Source organism: Polyodon spathula, chromosome 29 (genome assembly GCF_017654505.1).
Source record: "Polyodon spathula isolate WHYD16114869_AA chromosome 29, ASM1765450v1, whole genome shotgun sequence".
Lineage (NCBI taxonomy): Eukaryota > Metazoa > Chordata > Actinopteri > Acipenseriformes > Polyodontidae > Polyodon > Polyodon spathula.
The window spans coordinates 7,189,194-7,216,552 of record NC_054562.1 but is presented as its reverse complement, the minus strand read 5'-3'; the positions used below and the strand labels follow the sequence as shown (position 1 = coordinate 7,216,552).

Sequence of the window (27,359 nt, the reverse complement as noted above, 5' to 3'; positions counted from 1 at the left end):
GAAGAAGAGGTTTCATTGAAAGCAGATGGATCTGTGGGCCTCGGGAATGCTTCAAATTCTCCTCAAGGTTTGATACACAGGACCTCAATTTGGTTATGCGAGCATGAAACCTTTCTGGGAAATAAGCACAACATGGGCCAGAAATATTGATGCGTGTGGAATCTCTAATTCCCTTTGTTTTCCAGCTCTGCCTATTTTAAGTTTCTGTTCATAAACTCCAACATAACCCATTCCTAATGCATTGTGATGTGGAGACTCGTAGCTTTCTGATGACATCACGGTTTTGGGCGCAAGTCACATTATTTGTTGATTTTAAAAAGCGCATGGACTGTTACTATAAAGAACAAGTTAATTTGAAATATTATTTTAGTTCTTTGCTCACCATTCCCTCGTATTTGTATGTAGTTCTGGTTTGGATCCAAAATTGAGTTATCATTTTCCCCTGTCTGTCTTCACCTACCAGTGAGCTATTCTGGAAAATTCTAATTCAAATCATGTGACAAAATGGCCTTTGAACTTGGCTGTTCATACAGTCAGGAGAGAGTGCAGGTCGCGTCCTGGCTGTGCAAAGTTGTCGGTCTTCGCTGGGGGAGAGGCACACTGGCCTTGGCGCTCCTGGTTGGTTAGGGACTGTTTCTCCTCATCACGCTACAGCAGATCTTGCTGGCCAGGTGTCTGGTAAGCCCAGGCAGACACCTGCAAGGCCGACCTTTGACCTCCAGAGGCAGGCAGCTCACTGACATCTGCTTTCGAGTTCCTGGGTGTGGAAGAGGAAGCTGGCTCGTCGTGGGATTGGAGGACGCCCGCTGAACCTTCAGTCCTCCTGAGCAGTGTTTGGAATTGCTGTGGTGACGGAACATAATTGGCCATTCTAAACAAGCTTCAAAGGCAGGCAGACATTGAATTTAGAGCATCAGAACCATTCAGTGTTGGCAAACAACATAAGACAAGGAAAAGGTAGAACCAATAAATACAACATTTATAGCAGCTACTTGCTCTTTAAGGAATTTATAGTGTGGTCATGGCAGGTAAAAGTCAAAACAAAAGTCTGGGAAAAAAAATGATCAACAACAAAAACCATAAGCGATTGAATGAAAGCTGGCATATTATCTGAACTACAGACAAGCTGCTTAACAGGAAAATATCCTCCTCCCTGCATTAACCCCGATTGCACATTCTCACCTTCGTCTCTGAAATCTAAAGCAACACACAATAAAAAGACGTAGCTCCGCAAAGATCGCTGTTATTAATCATCCTCCTCTTTTATTCGGCACAGAACAGCGCTCGAGGCCAGCCTGCGAATATTCCTAATTATTCATGTGTCGTTTCTGCACATTCAATGCATTTTGTACGCTTTTGTTCAAAAGCCTCTCCTCAAAAGAAAGCATATGTCTGGAGGAAAGAACTGCCAAAGAAAATCTCCCGGCTGGCCGCAGCTCGCATTAAACACTAATCTGAAATCATTCTTCATAGCGTGTACAATGAGACTTAAGCCTGCTCGTTTAATCAACGGTCATGGGTCGTATCCACTAAGAATGTAGCAGAACATGCCCCCCCCCTCCCCCAATAAAAGACTTTCCTGTACTGTGATACATGCATTATACATTTACATCTCTATCCGTCTTTCAGGAACCTACTTACAGAATGATAAATCTACTGATTTCATGTGTGCAGCAAGCACGGTATATATAGAATGCAGTCAGAACTCCCATCTCAAGGGTCGAGACTGCAGTGGAGTTCTGAAGAGTCTGCCAAGGTACTGCCATGCCTTGGAAGAGGAATAAAACCATTGTTACAGTATAAAGCTGGAAAACAACTTGGTTCAAAGAAGAAGCGGTTATTGTTCTTTGTAGAGTAAAACCTTTCTAATAAGGCTGGTCAAGGGACTAACAAGTGAGGTTTTGCTGTAGTTGTTAGTTTCATACCCATTCCTCTTTGAAAACTGCCCGCTCCTTAGCACATATGGCAAACTGGTCTTCACACGCCGTACTTGCACACATGCATGCTCCTTTGATGTTGTTTTGTAGCAGAGTTCAAGCTCTAGTTCTGGTCTGGGATAGGTCTGTCCCAGTTGTCTAGGTTCCATTAGGTTTGTCACTAGACTCAAGGATCTTCTTGGATCCAGAGAACTGACCATCCTTTTTGATGATATTTTAGGGACACATTTCAGTTATTTTCTGCCCTTTACTGTGATCAGAACGTATTTGATCACAATGCAGTGACCACGTCAGTGGTGTGATGTCATAATGGAATTAAGGCACTGTGACTGTAGAGTTGTGAACGCACAGGTAAGTGCTCGTTATAGTATTCTCTATTGCATGTACTTGTAATTCTGAGCTTGTGTTCATATAAGTAATTCATCTCTAACGTAATCCAAGACACTCAGTTCTGATGTAAGACTATTTTAAATGTCAAACACGCAAGATAAAGAATTGCTGGCCGTCCAGTTGACTTGACGTCTCATATTTTTACCTCTGCGTACCATGCAACTAAATCAATAAACTAAAACTAGCAAATCCTCATAAAGATTTGTTGAAACCGCTTTATTTCTGGGGTGGTCAAATTTGTTCTATTCCGGTCCTGGTCTTTGTTCCAACCCTGTCCGAAACCATTAACCCTCTATCCAGACCATAAGGCAATTCTAACTTTACCTGTTAAACCTGGCGTGGAATTGAAAGCATTCAATAGACTCTTTCTCTGGGTGCCAAGTTAACAGAAAAATCAAACACGCTATAAATCCTCGGCAAGGAAAGGGTATGTACATTGCGGCTTTCTTCTATTGTTGACACGACTGCCGGTTTATACAATTTCACTCAGTCCCCGCGTCTCTAAGGAACGCACAGTGCTGGAGGGATAGGTTGATTGCTGCATTGCTGGCTGGAGCAATTTCCTTTCCAAATGATATTCATTGTCAATGCTCTGTGCTACGGGGCAATGTAAACAGAAGAGCAGCTGCGTGGTTTGAGTTAACATTGGTGTGATCAGCGGAACCAATACATACTGCTGGTAACATTGCAACACCACGGTACTGTATTGGAGACAGTGCGCAACGGACAGCATCTTCTAAAACTGTGCTGTGGACCAATTAAAGGTCCTGCTGGTTCTTCGGTGTAAAGCCCTGGTATTAATGGCATCTCAATGGTATTTTCAAACGATTTTCTAACGGATTCGTATTTTTAAAATGTTCAGACTTGTATCGAAACCTTTCGAAATTAAGACAAGTCTTTTAAAGAAATGCGTATTGGTTTAAATGTGGTGAGGAGCCACTGCCTAACGATGGAAGAATACGGCTGCAAAGGGTATTGTCAATGCACACAATAAAATCTAAAGCTACAAAAATAAATAATTAGTGCTCGATTTAGAAATGCTAAAATAAATGTTACAAATACTGTTTAGACTGGAAGCCTTTCTCTTGTCAATTGAAAGAGACTTCTAGTTGAACCGCCAGTCAGTTAATGCGCTTGTGCGCAGCTGTATAAAGATGGTATGCCGCTAGAAAGTGGGCCAAGAATTGATCACGATACACAGTTTCCAACTATAGAGGTGACTTGGCTGTTTTTGCATGTTTGAAATGCTTTCGTCTGATTGCTTTTTACCGCTCACGCAAACAAATCAGTGCTCCGAGTAAAATTCCGCAGATAGAAATCAATAAAGATGTAAACACCGTTGAGGTGCGCCCACTGCATATCTCCAAACAAAACAGAAAAGAGATTGGATATGACGGGTGTCAAACTCTATTGCTATTTCCAGAGGGAAGCAATTAAATTTTCCCTCAGGCATCTTTATATTTTCAAAGGCAACGCACTTTGCTTAAAGTGAACCAACAGCGCCACCTGGTGTCACGATTACGCCATTGGCGTGTTAACATGTTAGGTGTAGTTGAAGATTTTAAAGTCCAGTTTCCAAGGGTTTGTTTATAATAATATACTATATTCCAGCATCATACCGCATAACGATTTATTTATTAGATTTTGATTGCTGAAAGCTCAGTGTATTTCGTGTACGTGTTATTTTTTTGTGTAACTTTTGTGTGCAGTGCTGTGGCATATGTTTCTATAAATTGAATATTTTAAATATAAACGAGCCGAACCCAGTGGGTTAATAAAAAAAGCAAGTTGATCCAATAATTGTCACGGCTGGCTGGACTTTTTCCTCCAGCCTGTAGGTGGAGCCACTGCAGAACAAGACACTTTCCAGCGACAACTGGGGTCACTGTATCGACTTGGTGGTAGATTGAAAGCAGCTGCTTTGTGTTGGCATGACAGCCTGGAAGCGAAAAGAAAACCAACACACGCTTTAGTCGTTTACGAAACACACAGAGACAGGAGGTAATCCCAATCTGCTGCATAGTACCACGATTACAGATTAATCTCACACAGATGTGTCGTTAGGGGAGATGTCTTTGCTGAGTTTACGGACTGCATTGGAGGGACAGTGCATGTCCTGAGAATCGTGGAGATTCGTTGTTAATATATTAATTTATCAGCAACAGTCGAGGACTTTAAATCCAATTATATTGATATGAATTAAGACTAATCTATTTAAATACCTAAATTTCTACTGTAACTGCGTTTTTTTTTTTAGGAAGATGATCTGAAGACCATGTCATAGATAAGCAAGGTTATTTTTACTGTACCTCGAATTGCATATCACACAAGGCCAGTGGTTTGATTACACAAAATGTAACGTGTGCAATATCTCTCTCTCTCTCTCTCTCTCTCTCTCTCTCTCTCTCTCTCTCTCTCTCTCTCTCTCTCTCTATAGATATATATATATATATATATATATATATATATATATATATATATATAGTTTAAAATGGCTTATTATACAGCGGCTAAGTGACTAGTCCCGGGGCTAACAGGCTTTTTTGGGTTTTGGGTTTAACTTCATTTAGGCATCCTGGCGTTTGCGTGTTTAGACGGCACTTACCTTCCGAAGCAGGAAAATGAGTTCGTCCACAAAATCGTGGAGGACTTGGAAAACTTTCTACAGGAAAACGACGAGAAAAGGTCAATAAAGACTTCATTATTACGACTAATGATAAGTCGCCTCGCATGCACCCACACTACTTTACTGCAATAACTGTATCAATATATTTACCTTTAAAACACAGCTGTACAACTGCAATTGTGTGTTTTTTACACTGTAGGTCTACTCTGCATGTGAGTGACTTCATCGTGTTAGCTTTAGGAAGTGACCACGTCTGAAATACAGCCAGTACTGTGCTACGGACAGTTTTAGTGTTTTGGTGCTAATAATGATCTCTGCTTTTGTGAATTGTTTGCTGATGTAGGTTTATTGTCACAACCTGTCGTACGCTGTTTACACAGCATAGCTAGTTTCTACTTTGATAAGAAGCCGTTTGGACAGGCAGTGTTTACAGTCACTGTGCAGTCACCTCTTTGAATTTTTATATATATGTAATTTGTAATTTTTCTTTCCAGTGTGTTGCTTTTCCCTCCGCTCCCCAGTCGTCTTCGTTACCTGATTCACAGAGCTGCAGAGAACTACAAGTCTTTAAGCACCTTTTCTGTCGGGGAGGGATGGAGTCGACGGTCGGCTGTCTGTCACTCTGAACTGAGGTAGGCTATGCTGCCCTCAGTACTCTTTCTTATAAGTTGTAATCTACATAATGCCACCTGCAAGGATCGCATACAATCCGGGGGTTGCCATCCGCGTTAGCTTTTTTTACTGTTTCCCCTGAATATACAAATAATATTGAAATTCATGAAGAATGTATGTCAAAGTTAACAATAGTAAAGTTGTCTGCTGGCGGCCCATGCACCTTTTGGCTGGCCTGTGGTCACACTAACCGAATAACATTAGTGTCGTTTTAAGTTTCTTTTCAAAGGCTTTCCAACAAAACAATTATTAATTTGTCTATTATGTTCACTAGTATTCTAAATGATAAAAAATTATGTTGCTCTGCTGAGATTATAGTTTTACTCAGTCTTACCTGCTGCCAAGTTGCATGCAGGCTTTTGTAGTTTTGCCCTTCCTCCTTCTTTTTATACTGTACCACAACGAACAAAGTTGATAGACTAGCGCACCAAGGACCATCAGTGGACCCCTTTGTTGCTTCAAGGTATAAGGTAGGACTCCTGTTGCATAGCAGCTGAAGCCGTTCCAGGTGCCGTAGAGTTTAATTAGTCTGAGCCCCTGATCACATTTTGCGCTAGCAAGAAAACCTGGAAAGGCTAATACTGAAGTCTTAAATAAGTTATTTATTGATTTTACAGGTTGCCCAACGAAGATGACGCTGAAGAACAAACCAACTTAAACCACAAGCACAGGGAGGCCAGGGAGATGCAACGCTTCAGCAACAGCAAGCCTTCGGAGAAAAGAAACTCAAGGGGCCGGACCAACAAGCGGCCCGATAAAGCCATCTACGTTCCCAAGGCGCTGCAGCAGAAGATGGAGAAGGAAGGCGACAGAATCGCGGACCACGGAAACAAACCGGACAAGCCCCAGCTCGACACCTCCGAGAACAGCCCGAGCACCTCCGAGGATTCCTTCACGTCGGGACTGTCCACTGAAACGGACGGGGAGTCTTCGACGTGGAACAAGGACTCTCCGAACAGCAGCGACTTCAATCAAGACACGGTGTCGGACAGCACGGACGAGTCAGTCAGCGAGCAGGAGACCGCAGTGTCCGCACCCGCTGGCAGCAATAGCAGCTGGATGAAAAAGTACAGGCAGACGGCAAATTACTTCATTGCCATGTCTTTAGATGATAAACAGGAAGACCATGACAGGAGCGCAGATACAGCCTTGAAGCATGCGGAGGACAGTGAGGAAGATTACGAAGGCTATTTTCTGAAAGAGGTTCTTTCATTTGATTTGATTTTTTTAATTGTTTTTTTTTTTTTAATGTCATTATTACCCTAGACTTTCTCCTTCAGATCTATACATGATAGTATTTTAGGATTGTTTACTGGTCTGCTGTTTTGAGTGTAGTTACCTTCCCTGTTCCACTTGAGCAGTCTGCAGTTTTGGGTGTCTTTGTTAGACTGGTGTACAGGGCTGTGGTATGTGGAAAGCATTAACACACAGCGCTGTGCAAGGTATCAAAATAAAAGTAAGGACGTTTACTGGCATGACTTTCAGTTTCAGACATTTTTCTTTGTAACACCAATCTCAACGCTTTTTACATGAAAAGTTCACCTTTATAGGTGTTCATTTAAACATGTAAAGACCTGGTTGCAATGGACCAAAGGCCACAAGAGTATCCACTGTACTACACTTGTTTGCCTTCAAATGATACCTGCAAGTTGTGAATTCATGTGGATCTGTGACTGCCCTATTAACTGACCTCGCTGATTGTTCTCCTGTTTTAGATCACAGCTAATCTGAAAGCAGCAGACAAAGTCTCCATTGAGCATGCCCAGTGTGACTACTCTTGCTATGGAAACCCAAGGATTGAGCCAACGGAATTTGGCCACGTCATTGAAATATATGACTTTCCAGCAGTGTTGAAAACTGAAGATATCCTGGACGCGTTTGCAGATTTCAGGTCAGAGAGTGAGCTAGTCACCCCGCAGCCACTGTCCGTGCGTGTCAGTTGTAAAGTAACATCGTGAATTGTTTGAAAATGCTGAACGCCCTTTAGGATACACTGCAGGGCGGAAGCATCTAATATTAGTGTCCAAAACCTTTTGTTCCCCATTCTTTCCTTTCCAAGTATTTAGTTGCTTAATTTGATGCAGCTGAGGCTCAGTGATCTTAGTCCTTATACAATGATTACGCCTAACAAAAACTGGTGTTGATAAAACCACTGTGCAATGGGAGCCTTATATTCATCCCTGATGGCCATTAATACATGCTCGTTACTATTTGGAGTTAACCTGCCAGTGATGATGTAACTAATGCAATTAGGATAGAGGAAAATCCCTGCTTTAAACTCGCAGCAGGCTTCACAGGTCCTGATTTAACGCTGATCTCTGACTACCTAAAGTTACAGTGGCTGGTTCAAGATGTAGTCCTAACCGTGGTCTGTGAATTCAGCAGTTTCACTGCTTGTTTAAATGGATCCACTCAGTCTGCGCGGCCGGCGTCCTGGTTTGAGCCTCTCCAGTTAAACCAGCAGCCTTTCATTTCTTTCCGGTTGTGCTTTTCCTTGTCTTTGTCGTTGTATTGCAATCTGACATGTTGTTTTGGATTGTTTTTACACAGTGAAGGAGGATTAAAAATTATGTGGGTGGACAACACTCATGCCATGGGAGTATTTTCAAGTGAATCAGCAGGTATGGTTTTTTTAAGCTTTGATCTTTGCTTATATGTATTAATCTATCTAGGCAATGTAAAAATCCTAAACGTCACACCGTAATGCTTGGTCACTGATTTTATAAAGGATTTCTGTTATTGCTTTACTGCACCAACAAGAGAGAAATATGTTGGGCTTATTACCAGTTATTACTTATTACCTAGTTATTTTTAATTTGTGAAGGATTGGTTTTCAATGTAATTGTAGCACTTGAGAGAGAACTTACATCAACTTTCTTGCAGTGGGCATAGATATTATAACTTTTCATTTTAATATTTCAGAGGCAAAATCCAGGCTTTATTGATCGTTTTCTGATGTACTGGCCATTAGTTTCTGACTGTTTTCTGAGTCCGAAGTGACCTGTTTGATGTAAAAAGCCCCACTCTTTCACATTATACCCAACACCCATAATGACACGGCTTTTACCTAGTTTTATGTTTGGGCTGGGTTCAAGTCACTGGGTTGGCCAGTTTCCAGAGTTAATGAATGGAAAATGGACAATAGCGTTTGTTATTTAGCATCTAAACCTTGATCAGTATGATGATAAAAATATAATACAAGTTTGGTTAAAATGTTGCTGACCTTTCATTACTTATGCTTTGTTGTGGTTGTTTAGCATTGCAGGCTCTCACCATACAACACCCCCTGCTGAAGACGCGCTGTTTATCCAAAGCAACCAAGCAATCCAAAGGCAAAGCATTAAGACGTGCAGGTTTGTGTCTGCCTCTCATTCTGAGCGTGTCGCTGCACACCAACAATAAAAAATGAGTCCAGCTCCATTAAATGGGCAACATTGTGCTAGAGCTGTGTTCGGTAGAGAATATGGAACAAGGTACCCATCAATTTCAAGCTCCTGTCTGGTAGCCTAGCGTTACATTAATTGCATTAAAAAGATGCCTACCATACCAGGTTCTCCTGCCTTCACAGCTTCATTAGTGTTGATAACTCATTTTAACCAGAACTGCATTTGTGTGTTAAACAGTTAAAAATGGTTGTGCAGATAGGAAAGAGATCCCTGCCCACCTCTAGTGCCACATATTGCTTCCCATTTCATGAATCTCAAAGCTCTGGCTAGTGAATTAGCCTGCACATGCTGTACAATCATGTTTTTTTCTGTTGTCGCCCATCATTTTGAAGACCCCCCAAAAAAGAAACCCATTTCGAAGCATTTTGACTGGTAAGTCGTTGTCAACAGGGGACGCTGCCTCAAATCAGAGTAACCATGGCCAGTTTCCAGTGGGGATTACGTTTTCAGTGGCTGTCCCAAATGGTTAACAACGAGCTGTTCTTAGGAGAGGGAGGGGGGGATTAAAAGGTGGGCTTCTATAGATTTGCATTGTTAGGCAGGGCTGTTCCTAAAAGGTGTTTGTTGTTGCAGAGTTCATGCAGCCAGTGAAGCTGAGACCGCGCACGGATACCGTGGTGGCAAAAAGAATGGTAACCAGAGCGCTGGGCTTGCAGAAAAGAGGCAACCGAAGACAGATGCTCTGAGGCTTCAAGAGTAAGCAGAGAGCCCCCACGTGTGTGTGTGTGTGTTTGTGTGTGTGAATTTGCTACCAAACCGCTGGATTTATTGACTGGTTTTTAATAGAAATTCCAGGGCTCTTCCGGTACCCTAGATTTTGCCCATTGCCACGTATACAGTGTGAATTTCCCCAAACGCATTACATTAGTCTCTTGCTAAGGACTGGACCTTGTTGAGATTGGAACGGTACAGATTGTGATCAGTACTCCAAACTAATCGGATAATCTTTTTGTGTTTTTAGTATTTATTTTTATACTTCGTGAAAAATCGTTGGTGTATCCATGAGACTTCTGTTACAGTGTAGTCAAGTGAAAAAATGAATTAAGGGCAATAAGCAAATACTGCTTCATTAATCATACCTTTAATATTATGGGGGGGGGGGGACAATATTGATTTCATTCAAGTATATGCATACATAACCATTTCTCTGGCAAGATCTGTGTCTCCTCATAAAACAGAGGATCACATTGAGCACCATTTAAACATTTACAAAATAAGCAAACGAGAGAGATCTGTCAACACACGTACCAGTTGCTGCTTTTAAAAATGTAACCAAAAAAACTAACAAATACAATAACAAAACAGCTATAAATCCCTGACTTTTACAACAATAAGTTACTTATAAATGCTTGTTATAATAACAGATTAGATATTTAAATCAAGACTAGGAAAAAAAAAAAGAACAGATATACAAGAAAGATTATTTAAAAAAAAAAATATATATATATATAAATTGAAAAAAGGGAGAGGTCTGGGTAAGACTTAAGTGACGTTTGACCTTCAGTGTAATATTGACGGCCAGAAGAGAGACACCAGGAGGAAAGGCACAGTAGAGAATAGTTTTGGGGACTGCTATTTCAGCTGGATCGAGGCAGGGTTGTAGCCAGGTATCTGTGCTGCCATCTAGTAGCACAAGGTCGTTATTGCCCTCTATTGACATAATCAATGGGACTTTTTATCTACTGTTTCAGCGCTAACACTACAGGTTCTGTGAGGCACTATTGGTGATATTCAAATATAAATCAGTGGTTGACCTTTCAATGGGTAGTAAACTTGCCACTCTCAGTATATCACATGCTGTACTACCTCTCTATGCATAGAGATATACATGTGGCAGTCTGGCTGTGTTGGCACAGTGTATACAACACATACCTTGCACACTGTAGACCTGACTTGATATCACGGCTCAGAAATACAGATGAAGAAGTAGGCATGTGCTAATAACCCTAGTGTGAAACTTAAAAGAAGCCATTGCTTTTAAGCCCCAATTACTTCAACTAGTTTAACTGCCAGTGCAAGAAATAGTTAATTTTGTCGTGCAATACACAGCTTCTTATTGGAGTGCTATTTTACATTGGATAGGACCATTGAATACAGTATAGCGCCATCTACCTGTTGGTTCTGCATGACATGACTTATCAAGGTGCTAATCGAAAGAAAAAACCCCAGTGGTTTTAAAAAAAAAAATAAATAAAACATCATCCAGATTTCACAAACAAAACCAGGGCTTGCATTCAAAAGTGCTTGTCAATCCCCATTGCTTTCCATTAAATTCAGAAACAACCTGCTGGAAAGCTTTCAACTTCTATGTGAACAGGAGTGAAAAACTGAATTACAATGTAAAGGATAATGTCACACGTTATGTGAAATACTTTATGTGGGATCCCCTGTTGCCTGTTTTCTCGTTATTGTTTCACGCCTTATTCAGGCAGTCTGTGCGGGACACTACCCTCAGGCAAATTCTCCTGTACTTCTAGGTCATTCCGTTCATCCAGACACCTAACCTGGCAATGCAAGCCCTGCTAATGTAATACTGTATGGTACAGAGTAGATGAAATGAGCACCTTGGACTAGCCAAAGAAACCGTCCAGCACTGATTTTATAAAACTAATAATACATTAAGACATTTTTTTTTTAAAAAGGGATTTAAAAATAAAAGGGCTTTGTTTTTCTTTAGTGGTTGGGTTGATTTGCTTGAGCCTCCTGTGTGCGTCGTGTTCAGGCAGCATCCTGGTCCCTCTTTATTTACCTGTGTGAAAGCTGGTTGGTTTCGAGTCCGGGAAACATACTTTCTTGTTCAGCGCTAAAGGAGCCCCCTATAAAAGATATCAGAAAACATCTGTCAAACAGCTGGAAACTGGTTAATTGATTAATCATTGATCCGAAACAGATGGTTAGAACTGCGCTTTCATTGAACTTGGAAAGCAGCTTTGAGAAACATGCATATTAATAGATACGGGGAGGACATTTCCTTTTCCTTACGTCATTTAAGGTAGTATTATACAATTAGGGTTGTATGTTTTAATTTGCTGTTGGGGTCTTGCTGAAATTCTGTTCAGTTTTCTAACAGCAAAAGTAACCTAAAACAACATTCTGGGACCTTTAGGTCCTAATGTAAAATGTGAAAGTTGCTTGTACATTAAGCCTCTGATGCAATCCGGTACTGTTAACGTGCAGTTCCTCTGGTGGCAGCCTTGTTTTTAATACAGATCTTTCTTTTTCAGACATAGAAACCTGCAGTAAAGGACCAGGGAAGCAAATGCAAGAGAAAACACCACTGGCATGCGTGAAATAGACAATTTCAAGTTCACATATGTTGTTTTTTATTTTGGACATACCAACACCGATTGTCAAGAGTGGGCGTAATAAATAACGTTCCTTTAAAACTGCATGAAGAAATCTGTCGGGTGAAACCAAAGTGGAGCAAAAGGCTGCAGAATCCATGCCAAACGATTCAAGCCTGGTTTGATTGTTTGAGTGAGGCGTAACAAAGGGATACTCTTTAAAATGCAGCCATTGCTACTGTAACCAGTTTGTTATTTATTGATACCTTTGTTTTATAGGGTTTTCTACCAACATCAACAAAGGGATGATGCATCTAACACGTTTGCATCTCTGTTGAAAGTACTGATACCTGTGGTGAAGAATGTAGGGCCACATTTATTAGCCGTTTTGCAAAAGCACAAACTTGTGCATCATTTGTTTCTCAAAAAGAAAAATAATAATTTAAAGAGAAACCTGATCTGTACTGTCTTATACCAGCTTCTTTCAACAAATTAACGAAGACAGTAAACTCAAAACTAATAATACATTTACCAAAACGTCTTGCAAATGAAATCTGGAAATAGAAGAAGTAGATCGGTTTTTGTGTATGTGTGTGGGTGCAGTGGACAGTGGACTCGGGACAAACTGTTAACCTAAATACTGTGAATATAACCTGTAACAGCGTACCATGATCTACTATAGCATCAAATGCACTGTGTAAATAGACAGTAACATGATTGGATTCAACACAAAGTTTCAACAGGTTATTAGGGAGGGTGTATTGATTACACACATATTGCTAAAGGATATCCTGTAAGTGAATAAATTAGTGGGTAAGAACAGCATGCAAGAATTCAGTTTGCAAAATAATTTTGTCTACAAGACTAACCTGTTTCTTACTGTGCTATTCTCACAGACTGTCTCAGTATTATTCTAGCCATCTAGGTAACAAACAAAATGTGTTTTTGCTGCAAAGTAATGATTACAGTCATGCCGTCAATAGTCCTAGCTTTTCAAGAATGGAGAAACGATTTCTTTATTGCCAGCTAAATAAAATACATGGCTTAGGTTTTACTTTTATAAAGTGGATTTAAAAAAAACAAAAAACCACAATACTTGCATTGCAGATGTAATCATTTTAATTAGCGCAATTTACAAACTAGCTACATACAGCTATTTCATTATTTTGGGTATTCTTTAACTGTGCTGGGCTGTTTCAAATTAGCACGTAGTTTGTAGACGCCACTGCAAACCAGTGTTTCTGATCCTGTTCGTACATCAATAGCAGGCAGACTTTGATTAAATAAAGATTTGGGCTACATGCATTAAAAAAACGTCTCCATGTGAAAAATATTTGGCACATTTACCACTTTCTTGGCTCCACTGCTGATTACCCAGGATAAAACAGGATCCTCAATAAGAAACGTTTTTAATACTTGTGTGTTTTAAATACGATGTGAAACCAGACGTTGTAGGTTAATCGAACCCCTGATAATATCTAGATGGGTTGTATGCGCTATATTCTATATTGTTTTTATTGTCTCCATTTATATTATGGTCATTTTAAGTAGCAGTGTAGAACACTCTTAATAGATACTCAACTCAAAAGTGTTGTTGTTTTTCTATTTGTTGTGTTTCATCTGTTTGGGTGTGATTATTTGTTATTTTTTTTGTGTACAAATACATTCCGAATCCTACTCTTTCTGCTTACCTGTTTGTCTCATTCATTTTTAAAATGTTTTTCAAAGAATGATTACCTGTATGACAGTTGTACATCCAGACTCTGTGCCCGTCATATCGACACCGGCATTTCATTACGTTGTTCGAGTAATCAGACTCTGCTACTTCATAGTTTGGGTTTATAACGGTCTGAAAAGTTGAAAATCAAAAAGAACAAAATTATTATCTGAATTAAAATAATAATAATAATAATAATAATAATAATAATAATAATAATAATAATAATAATAATAATAATATTTATTGCAAATATCCCTTAAATGCACAGAACACTTTAAATATTTTATTAGGTTACTGACATTAGGGCAAAATTCTAAAAGAAAATAATTTAAACAGAACTACAGTGTGACTCTGAGACATCTTAAACAGTCATTGGTGTGCTTGTTACCCTTAAAAGCAGTTTTCCTAATCTACACTTATCTATGCAGACCTAAAAAGGACTGAAAAATACAATGACAGATTTGCTCAGTAGGTGGCGCAATTGACCAACACTTGAAACCAAAGCCTTACCTTATTTAAGTCTTTGACAGTGAAAGATTGCACGCTGTGTCTTTTTTAACACGGGAACATTATTATTTTTTGGGGTGTTGCCATATAGAGTGTGTGAAGACTTTAATCCATTCATAAACACACCACTCTTTGACTCAAAATAATCCCAACTTTTCACTACATACCACAGGGGATCGGAAATAATCTAGCAGATTTTAAAATATTTTTACGGAAATACTAAACGAACCTGGAATTGAAATCTCTATTGATCAGTCCTATATACACGTATTTACATCAGATCAATTAAACATTTTCTTTTCACAGTAATTTATTTATTATTATTATTATTATTATTATTATTATTATTATTATTATTATTATTATTATAGTTATTATTATGATTATTAGTTAATATACATTATGTTTAAACACATGTACCATAATTCTACAACATAATAACTGCAGACAAAGTAATCTGATTCATGATCTCCCTAAACTATACAGGGTTTATTGTCTTGCTTGACATTCTCAGAAACTTAAAGGAACCTTTAAAACTGATCACAGCTGATCATGCTGTTTGAAGAAACTGACTGCTGACTAACTATAGAAAGTCGCCTCCTTCTAGTCAGTCTGACAGTCCACAGTGCAATTTACTGTTCAACAAACACACCTTTTTATGATCCAGCAGGAAAGGAGTAAATATCTGATCCAATTCCCTGGTTCTGTGTCCTACAGTATCCAATCTAAAACTATAACAAGTGAAACGTTTCTCAAGGTGACAGTAGTCTGCTTGGTTTCGTTTCTTGGTGCTATGATAGGTATGATTGAGTTTGTAATGGACTGTATGTTACAATCTATCAGGAACTAGCTGCTACCTTCGTACGGTAGAAGAGGATTATCTTAATCATTTAAACAGTGATGGATGTAAGTAGTGCTGTGTTAAAATGACATGATTTTTCACTATTTTTTAAATTGTATGTAGCAATGTTAAATACATAAACCCCAGCTAAATTAATACAGCTTTGGCCAAAAGTTTTGCATCGCCAAGAATTTTAGGATTGAGAAATAAAAAATAAAAACCTTTATGAATGTAATTTAGATATTTTATTTAACATGTAATCAAAGAAACTACAAAATGTTATCACACAGGTCTTCCGGAAGCCATAATAGCAGTACAGTATGTCATGTTAGATTTCAAAGAAAAAAATTATTTGCGTTCGTTTTTGTTTATATGGAAAACTACAAAGCGGTGTGTAATTCAATATGTTAATGTAACATTATTCAGCAGGTTTCATTTGACTTTATGAGGCAAAAAATTCAATAGGGTGATGCAAAACTTTTGGCCATAACTGTAGTTAAAGAGCCCCCCCCCCCACCGCCCCAAAATCTTGCTTGTAGGATGAGCGTATTGCATACCTGGAAGATGTAATCCCCTGGTTTGAGATCCGTGATGTCAATCCACTGGCAGTCAATATCGTGACGGTACACATCCCAGCAGCCCACTGTGATTCCCTGTTCGCCAAAATTGGCGCATTCATACCTTTTAGAGATACCTACAAAAAAAAAAAAAAAACACAGACGCCTCTTTGTTTAGTATGCAGATAGCATGACGTATATAAAAATAAATACTGCCTTCAGTTTCTCCGAAGAAGAATAATAGGTTAGCTTCGCAGGCATTAGCCAAAAATGTCTGTCGACCAATCGGTCAAAATGGTATTTTGGACACATCCTTAATAATCTCTGTACATTACAGGCACTCTGCTGTAGACTGCGTCGAATGCACTCGCCTTCATCGCATTCCGTGTCCTCCAGACAAAAACTGGCTTTGTGTCCCTCGGCCACCTTGGATCCATTGAGGCTCAGGAGGTCGTAGTGTGTGAAAACTTCCATGCTGTGGTAGTGTCTGGAAATGAGACAAACGACTGTTAGACAGAGCGGCCACTTCGCTGAGGACCCATTTATGCAGCATATAAGGTCTAGGGAAGTTCGGGGTTAGAAGCAAACAACAATAATTAAAAGAAGCTTGATAGCTACCAGTTGGAGCACAGTTGTGGCACAGGTGTTTAACAAAGGATAGCCAGCATTAATGGGAATGATTCAAATTAAATTACAGCATGATACACTAGTGACTCACGCACCAGACTTTCATAATCTTGAAGGTGTTTTTCAAACCCGCAGATAATTTCCTTTGTAACCAACACCTTAAACTTAATCCACCTTAAAGTCATGATCGATTCCAAAATTGCTATTCGGCAGTGTCGTTGGGGTTAAAGGTCTTATTGGCTGCAAGCAAAGCCAGTCATTAGACAAAGCAGCTGGTTGGTTACTGACAGGAAAGAAGTTGCTGAAAGGGGTGGGGACTCTTCAGATGAAATGGCCAAGAAAGTTCAAGGCTGAAAGCCCGGCTTGCAAAGGTAGAACCAGATCTCATGTTTTAAAATGTTTGCTAAAACAGGTGTGGATGGTGGCTCACAGGTTCGAGATCCTTTGAAACGTTGAGACCCTCAGATCATTTATCTTGCGATCTCGACAGAACACATTCCTGTTTCATTTCGCCCCCACTGTCCTTAATGAGACACATTTCAGATCTCTACAGTGAATGGATGTGGATGGCGTGCAAAAATGTATGGAATTATTTTGGTCGGCTACAATCCCTTAAGAAGGTTTAGTGGGATCTGAAACCGGAGCTTTCCTTTTGGGGTCTTCGGAGTCACGGCTCAGGGTCACCCAGCTACCAAACTGGAACTACTGAACAACTGCTCCAGCCAGCTGCTGACCTCTGACCTGGGGGGTCAACACCCTGGGGAGCAGATGCATCTCCTTGCCAATGGGCCGTCTCGGGCACCAGCCAGCGCCATTTCGTAACCTAGGAGTGGAAAGTTTATGTCTCATTGGATTGTTTAGCACAAATGTGGCTTTCATTAAAAATATTCTGCCACATGAAAAAAAAAAAAAGTATTTTCAAAATAAAATCATAACATTGGTTTGGCTGGTCTGGCCTTAAAGAGTGTTTCTTTCTTTCTTTCTTTCTTTCTTTCTTTCTTTCTTTCTTTCTTTCTTTCTTTCTTTTTCTTTCTTTCTTTCTTTCTTTCTTTCTTTCTTTCTTTCTTTCTCGTGTATGTTTACACTATGTTTTAAACATAGTTTCGATAAATAAGACGTGGAAAAAACAAAGTGGAAGAACAGGTCCTCCTAAGTTTCCTGAGTTGTAATGGCACGGTATGGGAAGTATGCACAGCATTATGGTAGTCTGAAATATAACTATTATTAACTCTTCTTGCAATCGCAGTTATTTTTTCTCAGTTGTAAAACACTGGGCTTTCACTGTTGGCTTTTAGTAATATGGCAACGTGTCCAATTATGTTTCCTCCCTAGCATTCCCTCACAACAGCTCAGGAGAATTAAAGGCCAGTGGGCGTCCTCTGATCCTCCCAAGCCGATCTCTTCTTTATATTTATGAGCTCAACAGCTGGCGCATGATGAGAAGAAAGACTCCCTGGATGATTTTGCAGGAACGCCAGAGCCACTTTACTCTCCCTGTGGAATCCACAGGGAAACCAAAACGGCGCATCCAAGTTTCAGATCTGCTCCCCCCTGACTCACCCTGCACACCTTGCAGTCGTGCCTTTACCAGCCGACCCACTTGGGGACTACAACCCATTCTTAATTGCGATTTGAGTCAGCATTAGCAGAAGCAACACTCCAATCCATTTCATGTACTGTGCAGAACAGACGGTGCCACAAGGAACTCGTTTCTGAACATCATAAGCTTGGAAAAACTTTCCAGATCTGTAGATAAGAATGTATCACAAGATAAATAGACAGATAGATAGACAGACAGACAGACAGATAGATAGATAGATAGATAGATAGATAGATAGATAGACAGACAAACAGAAAGACAGATAGGCAGACAAATAGAAAGACAGACAGACAGAACGAACGAACGAACGAACGAACCAGGGTTAGCCATCCCTGCTCTATGCGATTACAGTTACGGTTTCATACAGGGTCCTACCACTAGCTTGGGACTACCTTACCTAAAGCACTTATGCGGGTCTGTGACACACGCCCATAGTGCACACCTTTACCCAGGGGTGTCCAGTCCAGGTTTAACAGGTAATAGTGTGTAATTAACTACTTCAAGGTCCGGGTGGCGGTTCTGTTCCTCCTGCCTCAACGTAAAGCTGCCGGTCTCACCTGTGGCAGTCGTGCCAGACCCAGGAGTGGCGCCCAGCCTTGGGTCGGAAGTCGGACAGGCCGGTGTTGTGGATCTGGGAGGAGAAGCGCAGGAGGCGTCGGTAGGAGTTTGCGGGCGTGCTGGCGGCAGTGCTGGATAGACAGTTCTCCTCGTGGGCACACTGCAGCATGAACATGGGCCGGTCCTCTATGTAGGTGGTAGCCTCCACTACATGAGAGTTCAGCACCAGGTCTGGGGCGGCTGCAAACACAGGACCTCAACAATGAGACCAGGGCTTCCCAAACCCGGTGCCTTCTGGTTTTCATTCCAATTAACTAAACCCTTAGATGAACCAATAATTTGCTTAATTAGACCTTTTTAATTGTTCTCGGTTCTTAAACCATTGGTGATGTCAAGTTAACTATAATGTTATAAGTCACTTGAAATCAGCAACTTTTTAGGAGCTGAGAACAATTAAAAAGGTCTAATTAAGCAAATTGATAGTTTGAGTAAGGGTTTAGTTAGGTAACAGAGCTCATTTGGAATAAAAACCTGCAGACCGAGTTTGGGAAGCCCAGAATAAGACCATAAGAATGGTTGCTTAGCAAGACAGCACACTATCTACTGCAGGGCTGTCCAATCAATCAGGGGCCCGGAGGGCGATTCCACTCCAGGTTTAACAGGTAATATTATATAGACAGTTGCTCCAGGGTCTGGAGGGAGGCTTGATTGGTTTAGAACAGAGGTGGAACAAAGACCAGCAGTGGAAGAGCCAGCTTTGGCCAGCCCTGATCTACTGGTTGTTTCAATGAACTTGAGCTGAGAAGGTGCTGGATATGCCACAGGAAAAAGAAAAAGAAATAAACTATGTGAATTTTGGCAGGTAGCCAAAGGAGGTGTGGTTGACACTGAGGATTTGGAGAAGGGGAGCTGTCACTGCATGTCAAAGGTGGGTAAAATGTGACAATTAAAAGGATATTTCATACCAATTACATGTTCCTAATATAACATTTCTTACCAGTTTATCTGTGCTGTTTATGGGTTTCTTAGTACAACGGCAATATGTTTCTCCACTTAAGAAAATCACTTTGAGGAGTCTTTTCAGAAGCCATTTTTGTTGGGATAGCAGGCATGACAAAAATATGGGCAGAAACAACAATATAACAAAGTGTTGGGAAACTCCGTGTTTTGACCTCTCTAAAGGAGTTCAAGCAACAACAAAAGTGATATCTATGCAGCTGAAACACGTTTTTGATGCTGCTAAATTGTGCCCAGCTTGTCAGACGCAAGACGTGGGCATCCAGACTGTTTCTTGCTTTCAATACCATTATTTCTTTTATTAGTATTGCACATGATTCACTTACTCTGCTTTACGTGCAGGCGCGTCTCATTTTTTGTCCAAGCCCTGGCATGGTGAAAAGTCTCTTTCGTTGTATAGTAACGTAGAATTGAAAGATCTGATCTCCCACTTCTCTCCCACATCAGAGAAGTCTAGTTTAATTACACGGCACCTAACAAACTTTCCACTTAGGGGACTGTCACAAACATAATCCATTTTCAGTTCGACTAATTAATCAAGACAAATCATCAAGAATATCATAATTGTTTAATTGTTGATCCACCCTAACTCACAGCACGGTTACAGAGTCAAGAATTGCAGAAGGAGACTTACTTTCAGAACAGGAGACCCCGGCAGCGAAGCGCCCCCCTCCTTTCGGACAGTTGAGGCTGGTGCCGTGGTGTTGGCAGTGAGACAGTGACATCTCCGTCCCTGAACACTTCACCCCGCTCATCACCACGTCATCTGCCGTTACCTCCCCGGGCCAGTACCATGTCTCCTGGGAAACGCACACAGGAAAGTCTCAGGGGAGGCTTATCATCTCTGTGGGTCCTAAAGTGAAGGTAAGGACTGGAAGGGCGATCCCCAACGAACACACTTCTTAAAACCTTAAAGGGATCCATTATCTACATTTTGCATAATATTTATTGTCTTACCTGTTCAATATTCTCTTTTGGCATTGTTATTTGTCATACTTTCTAACTAGGGGATTTCTGTTCAAAGTTACCAAACAAACCTTGTGGGAAAGATTTAATAGATTTTTCATGTTTTGTGTAGCAGTGCCTTATTTTTTTTTTTTTAATGGGGAAAACACTGTGGTCAGTTTTTCCAGGCAAGATTCTGGTCTGCCAAAGTGATTAAGAAGTGAGAGGGGATTCAAAATGTACAGACTGTTTGAAAGAAAGAGGAGACTATGGGGGGAGCTAGAACATGTTCAGTTATGTAGTGAAAAGGTTTTTATGTAAGCTTACTTGCTTATATAAGAAAGGTTATATAAGCTTACTTACTGTCTTGGCCAGCAGCCCTCTTTCCAAGTTCAATAGATGTACCGTCTTGTCCGTCATGACTGAAAGCGACTCCCTATTACACACGGCAGGAATGATATTCGAATCATAGTTTGTGCGAAGCCCACTGACACTGATCCCAGCCAATCGCCCTGTGTGGCTGCTGCTGTGTTCATTAGCAGAGAGGCTTTATCGAATCCTGCAGACTCACCTGGAAGGCGTGGTTGGCGAATCCCATGCCCAGCTGGCGACACACTACCATGGCCTCCACGGTGCCCCAGCCCTCGCTACACACAGTGCCCCACTTCAGAGTGCCGTTGCGCTCCGCCAGCACCTCCACGCGGCCCTCGAAGGGGGAGCGCCCGCCATTCAGACGCACCTGCTGGGACAAACACAGCCATGAAGACCAGCCACGTGTGACACTGCACAGCTAACCAAACTGCAAACCCTACCGCTGTACTGGCTCCGCCCCGACCGAACCACAAAGGAGTGCAGCAATCACAACTAGAAAAAAGGGTTCCTATTGCACAGCACTTTCACCCATTCCAGGTTTTAATACCAGCATGATTAGTCACAGTGTGTATAGGTAACAAGCTCAGGTGTGTCTTATTAGACCCATAGTAAAACCAGGAATGGATCAAACTGCTATACAATGGGTGGGTTTGAGATGTTCCCATTGCACATGCCAGGGAGATTAACTCACCTCAGTATTAGTAGGTCTGGACTGTATACAGAAAAGAGACATCTTTTATAACAAACTCTTAGTGAACAGGTGGCTTCCTAAATTTATTAATAAACGAAGTGCACGGAATGATGAGTCAACTAAACTTTTTTATACCACATCTGGTAGATCTTGGGAAGAAGGCTCTGTCCTCAACATAACCCTACATTATTTAACCCTGTATTGTATGCAGTGCAGATGCTATTCAAAGCTTTGTGTTAATTAGGGGCACACAACACCACAGTGGAATGTGTGCACATCAAGTGGCACCTCTACCTAGCAGTCGTTATTTGTGAAGTAACAGCAGTGCTATGCAGTGCGAGACTGACCCTCTCCTGGAAGCCCATGGCCGGCACATTGCACCTCACTCCAGCATCCTCCTCATGGCTGCACCCCAGAGAGTCCTTGTTGAAGAAACACTGCGTGATGGACTTCTCGAAGCCGGAGCACTCCACCTCATTCATGTGGACCGGGCCCATTCCTGACAAGCACAAAGCACAACACAATGGGTAAGAGGGGGTCCAGATTCCTGAAGCTCAGAACACATGGATTCAAAATACTTTACCATTTTTTTTGTTTTTTTATTGAATAGATTTGAATAGAGTGACTCTTACTGTTTAAAAATGAACGGCTACACAGCCACTGCTCCTTCTCGTTCCAATTCGTGGCCACCGTATATTTTTCTAACCATATCTATTGCTATTTCTACCCTTAATTTCTAGCATTTTGCATGCTTTTAATTTAGTACATTAACCTACATGAAAAATATTACTCTGTAGGCATTATTAAGATTGCCGATTGCTTATGCTGTTAATGCAAAGAGTGCTATCTGGCTCTAAAAGCAGGACATTTTTAAGGTTTGCGGAAACCTTAGGGGACACTGCTAAAACTGTTGAAGCAAGACGTTGATTGTGACTTTCAAATGAAAACCAACGGAGATAGCAGAACACCTCTGATTGGTTGGCACACTGGAGTTGTCTTGGAAACATCAGAATCAAAAGGAGTGAAACACTGCGGAACATAGATGGTTAACCCCATGGAACGATCTCATATGGAAGGTCCACTCCACCCCAAGAATCAGGAAAAGACTGTTTATTAGGATAATCATGAATCTGTAGGAGGATTTCTTTATGTTAAAGGCCAATGCATTTGGGAAAAGCACTGCTCAGAACATTTGGTTACACAAAATTGCTTTAAATTAGCATTGCAAATGGGAAATGCTGCATGAGTTTTTTTCCATATCGAATTTCACCACGGTTTCTGTTCTAATAATTACATGCAATTCATTGCATTTCCCCCTCTGTAATTCATGACTGTGCTTCCATATTTCTTCTCTATACCAAAATATAGTCATCGAGACAAACCAGATAAACGTTTACCATAAAGCACAGCAAGGTGTGAGAAAGCATAGTGAATGCACGGTAAAGCGTAGGCAAGCAGTGTGAAGGATATTAAAGAAACACGGCAAGCCATGGTACAAGTATGGGAAAGCTGCAAAAATAACATGCACGGTTACTGTGGTAAACTTTTAAAGGGGCACCCTGAAATCATTTTAAGTGGTACATGGTCCCCTTTCCATCACAGTGATCATCCCTTGATTTTTCTAATCCATTACCAACACGTACTGGGGGGGGGGGAGCAAAGCTTCCTAAATAACAAGCATTCTAGTCCATGTTCAGTTCTTAAGCAGTTGTTAAGAAGGCTGCACAGAGATCCAGTCTTTCAGCACAGCTAACCTGCCTTCTGTTCTACACATTTTCCACATACCACACATCAGCAGCCGTCCCTGCCTGACCTTGCGAGGCCAAACCGGGCTGTTATCATCTCATTGCTGTACTGAGCAGCTTTGAGCTGTGGAGGGTGAAAGCGCGTTAACACAAACTTGAGTGTGTGACAATTTCTCATCTGGAGGTTTTATTTACTGAGAACACATGCCGGAAACGCCCTGCCAAAAAAGCTGGCAAGTTCAAACGGACAGTCTGACTAAAACAGCTCCTAATTGATTCCTGCTGTGAGGGGGAAAAAAGAAGCTTACTTAACTTGCAGTGCGAGGCCCGTGCCTCACACAGCCACAGAACGTGCAGTTCCATAAGCAGACCATACAGCTCACTCCTATTTCTTATGCGTTTCTGTTTTTGCTGAGCATCACTTTGGGAAGAAGACGCTAACATCTGGTTTTCTGAAACGACGGAGGTGTGGCTCAAAAGAGCGTTGAGTTGTGTTGTTCCTTTTAACTGAGACAAAGCTTGGCTTTTTTTTTTTATTTGCTGCATGATTAATTGCTTTAGGAGATCTGCTAAATCTATGCAGATATGTATGTTTTGCTTGTTTTGACTTTGCGGTTGTAAGGGCAAATGAAGAGGAGAAAGCCCCTTTAGGTTAAGGTTCGATGGCAGGGTCTCGGTTGTGTTTATCCTTTTATAAAATGCATTATTTCACTGAGCAGAAGGATCTATAAGAAACTCGTCACTCCTTTTTATGCCGCAGGAGGTGCTTTTTTCATTTTTCTATTTATCTGGAAAAGCGCTTATCTGATTGAGTGAAAAGGAACATAAAGCCACGAATGGTAGACTTTTTAGAAATTGTTTAAGATGCCAAATTAAACTTCCTACAGTAGTGTGCAAATGTGTTACTGGGCGGAAACTGAAATTCTCACACCCAGGCGTATTCATGCTGGTAGGTTTGTAAAATATATCAATGATAAATCTCAACAATGCTGTATTTCTGTACAGCAATCAACACAACAACAGCTACCATACTTCTAATTTGCTGCTGCGCGTCCTGCAGTCTTTTGTGTAACGCACATCAAAGGGTTTCGTCGTAGAAAAAGGTTTTACAGTTTCATAGCTGCAGGTTTAGTCAAATGAGGAAATGAAGATTCAGTAATTGCACCTCCATATTTATTTGTTTTATCAAAGCAGTAAAGTGATCTTGCTTTTTGGAAATATTCCTTTGCATTTTAGCAGTTACAGTGCCATTATCACATCTTACTAGCCTGTCAGGGAGAAGGATTCCAAATTCTTGGATTCCTAATTCATGTTGCATGAGGTGATGTTAAAGATTTGAGACCTTAAACGTTATATAGATTATGCAGCCTGTTAAAAGAATGGGCTAGGGCAGGTGTGTCCAGGTGTGTCTGAATATCACTGGTTCAGTATTAGCTCAGTTCAATCAAAGGGTATTGCCTGAAAGCAAAACTGCCTACCTGTAAAAATGCAAATCTTTAGCCTTAAGGAAACGTGCAGCTTGTTCAGATTCTGATACTGTGAATTTCTGACAATACCCCCTGCTGTGCCGCATATGGCCCTGAACATAATAGGCCTTATTTTCAAACGGCTCCCTCTGTTCTTTAATTGACATTTTTGATAGGAGAAAACACGTTAAATGTAAGAAAACGAAAACAACTCAAGAGCGCTTAAGAGCACCGCTGCTTATACAACATAGTTGTTTGGTTCCAGTTAATTAAAGGCTGGAGTCTTTGAAAATAAATTTGCAATAAATGTCGATTTTGAATACTAGGGTGGGAAAATATTAAGGTTTTTTAAAACTACTTCAGAAGCAGTAATTGAATGTAAAAGTAACATACTACTCCAGCAATGACCACAATTTCTGATGAGTCAGAAAGCCCTCCCCCAGCCCCTCCCACCTTGTCCGAGCACGCCTCCTGTCAGGTACTCTTTGGCACTCCCAAAACCCAGCTCTCTGCACACCACGCTGGCAGTGAGGAGATTCCAGTTGTCGTCACAGATGGTGCCCCACTCTCCTTTCTTCAGCACCTCCACCCGCCCTTCGCCGATGTTGGCTCCTCCCTTCAGCCTCACCAGGGGTTGCTGTGCAGAATAAAGACACACAGTTAACACAATCATAACTTAAATATCTGTAAAATTTGCATGACGTCAACAGTTTATCAGATACATTGGTTCACGCTCAGATAATTCACAGGTCTGCAGTTAGACCGTGTTGAAAGCAAACTGAAAGAGCAAGCAATGCGTAGTAAAGCAACAGGTCGAACTTAGAAGACGCTTAGTCAAGCAGACAAACAAGGCCATCGCAAATCTGACCTTTACAGTTTATGACTGAGTGTTTCTGAATTAATTATCGAAATAAGTAGGGTCAATGACAAAAAGTCTGGAAAAGATGCATGATTAGTCCAGACAGGCACTGTGTTCACTGTGTAGAGTGCAACAGACAGACAGACAGACACTCTAGTGGCTGTAATAATTCCCATTCTATATTATATCTCTTACTCCTGTATTTCTTACATTTACCTGATGCTGAGTGCTGCAGAGGTGTTCATGGTACATGGAGGTATTGCTAAAGCTGAGCTTCCCAGAGAATAACAATAAAGAAAAGAATGCAGCCAGCAAGTGAATTCCACGGTCACGGAACACGGAGCCAACAGAATGGAATCTGAACAGAGAGCCGTCTTGCAGAGTTTTGCCAAATCACCTCGGACGATAGCACAAGGGCATGTACAATGCGTTAGAAACAATGTGTTTCATGTTTTGACATGCCAATCTTATCTCATTGATATGAACTATTAATACACAGCGGGGATCCTTAGTAAATGGATAACGTTGCTGGCGTGCCCTTGGTTCTGCTAGGCTAAACTTACAATGTTTCTTTCTGTAAGGGTGTTAAGATACAACCTCTGACCAATGCTACACAAGAGGAATGAACTTGGAACAAATCAAGCATATATATGCAATGATTATGTGGATAATTAAAGGAAGGCACTGTATATTTCACTGTGAGTTAGAGGTATCATTGAGTATGTTCAGTTGAGAAAAGTTATCAGTAACCAATAATGGGTGAGATTATGTTCCCACTGGCTAAAAATGGCTTGCCAGTGTTTCAATGGCTATTCTAAGCCAGTCTGCTTTCCTCCAAAGACAATAAAGCCATGGCAGGGAAACATGCTGAGCATGTGCAGGCCTGACTCAACCAGCCATGGAGGTCCTGGGGAAGGAAAGGGGAGATTAGTGTCTGGACACTCACTAGAACACCTCCTCCAGCCTCTCTGTCTGGTACCATCCATAACTGGCTTTTAGAATCCCCCCTTGTTAACAATAAGCCTGTGGTATTGCCCTTTGCACACCACGTCATTCTTAGCCAGCTCGGAGTCTCCCGTCTCCAAATCTACTACAGGAAACACCTACAATAGCTAGCACACATTGATCAAGGCATTGCATCTATTGTAATATAGAACAGCTCCATCTCTCTGTTGCAAGTTCCACAGTCACGATGGGCAAGTACTTAAGAAAGTTTGCCACGGTATTTTTTGCAGTTTTGCCATGCTTTCCCCATGGTTATACTATGCATTTACCATAGTTAATCTTGGGTTGCCGTGTTTATTAATATGCTTTATATACTGTTATGATAGTTTGGTTTCCTAGCTGCGCTCTGCAGTTGATTTATGGGTCAGTGGCAGAGTCAAAGTGACTGTGAAGGATTGAAACTGCGCAGTGCACAGGGTTTAATGCTACGGAAGTCCACTCTCTTGTGAAAATCATTAGCGTGGAGTTTTGTTTCTGAAAACGACTGGAGGACT

At 41.0% G+C, this 27,359-nt stretch overlaps 2 protein-coding genes across 2 annotated transcripts in view; one reads left to right on the top strand and one right to left on the bottom strand.

Annotated features, from left to right (window-relative positions):
- Positions 1-4,887: 4,887 nt before the first annotated feature.
- On the top strand, positions 4,888-14,035 carry LOC121302436 (R3H and coiled-coil domain-containing protein 1-like; the record flags this gene model as incomplete). The annotated part of the gene is made up of 8 exons (XM_041232416.1): positions 4,888-5,012; positions 5,448-5,585; positions 6,243-6,828; positions 7,341-7,516; positions 8,176-8,246; positions 8,883-8,978; positions 9,645-9,767; positions 12,296-14,035. Coding segments are annotated over 7 exons (1,305 nt in total), but the record flags the coding sequence as incomplete, so codon positions are not given.
- LOC121302433 (lysyl oxidase homolog 2B-like) overlaps positions 10,129-27,359 on the bottom strand; it is a 38,684-nt gene continuing 21,453 nt past the window's right edge. The window contains exons 6-14 of the mRNA XM_041232405.1: positions 25,455-25,638; positions 22,138-22,289; positions 21,299-21,466; positions 20,417-20,582; positions 18,765-19,005; positions 16,352-16,467; positions 15,981-16,117; positions 14,093-14,204; positions 10,129-11,887 (exon numbers count right to left, since the gene is read on the bottom strand). Coding sequence (XP_041088339.1) covers positions 11,817-11,887; positions 14,093-14,204; positions 15,981-16,117; positions 16,352-16,467; positions 18,765-19,005; positions 20,417-20,582; positions 21,299-21,466; positions 22,138-22,289; positions 25,455-25,638 — 1,347 coding nt within the window. The 3' untranslated portion in view covers positions 10,129-11,816. The remainder of the gene's footprint in view (positions 11,888-14,092; positions 14,205-15,980; positions 16,118-16,351; positions 16,468-18,764; positions 19,006-20,416; positions 20,583-21,298; positions 21,467-22,137; positions 22,290-25,454; positions 25,639-27,359) is intronic.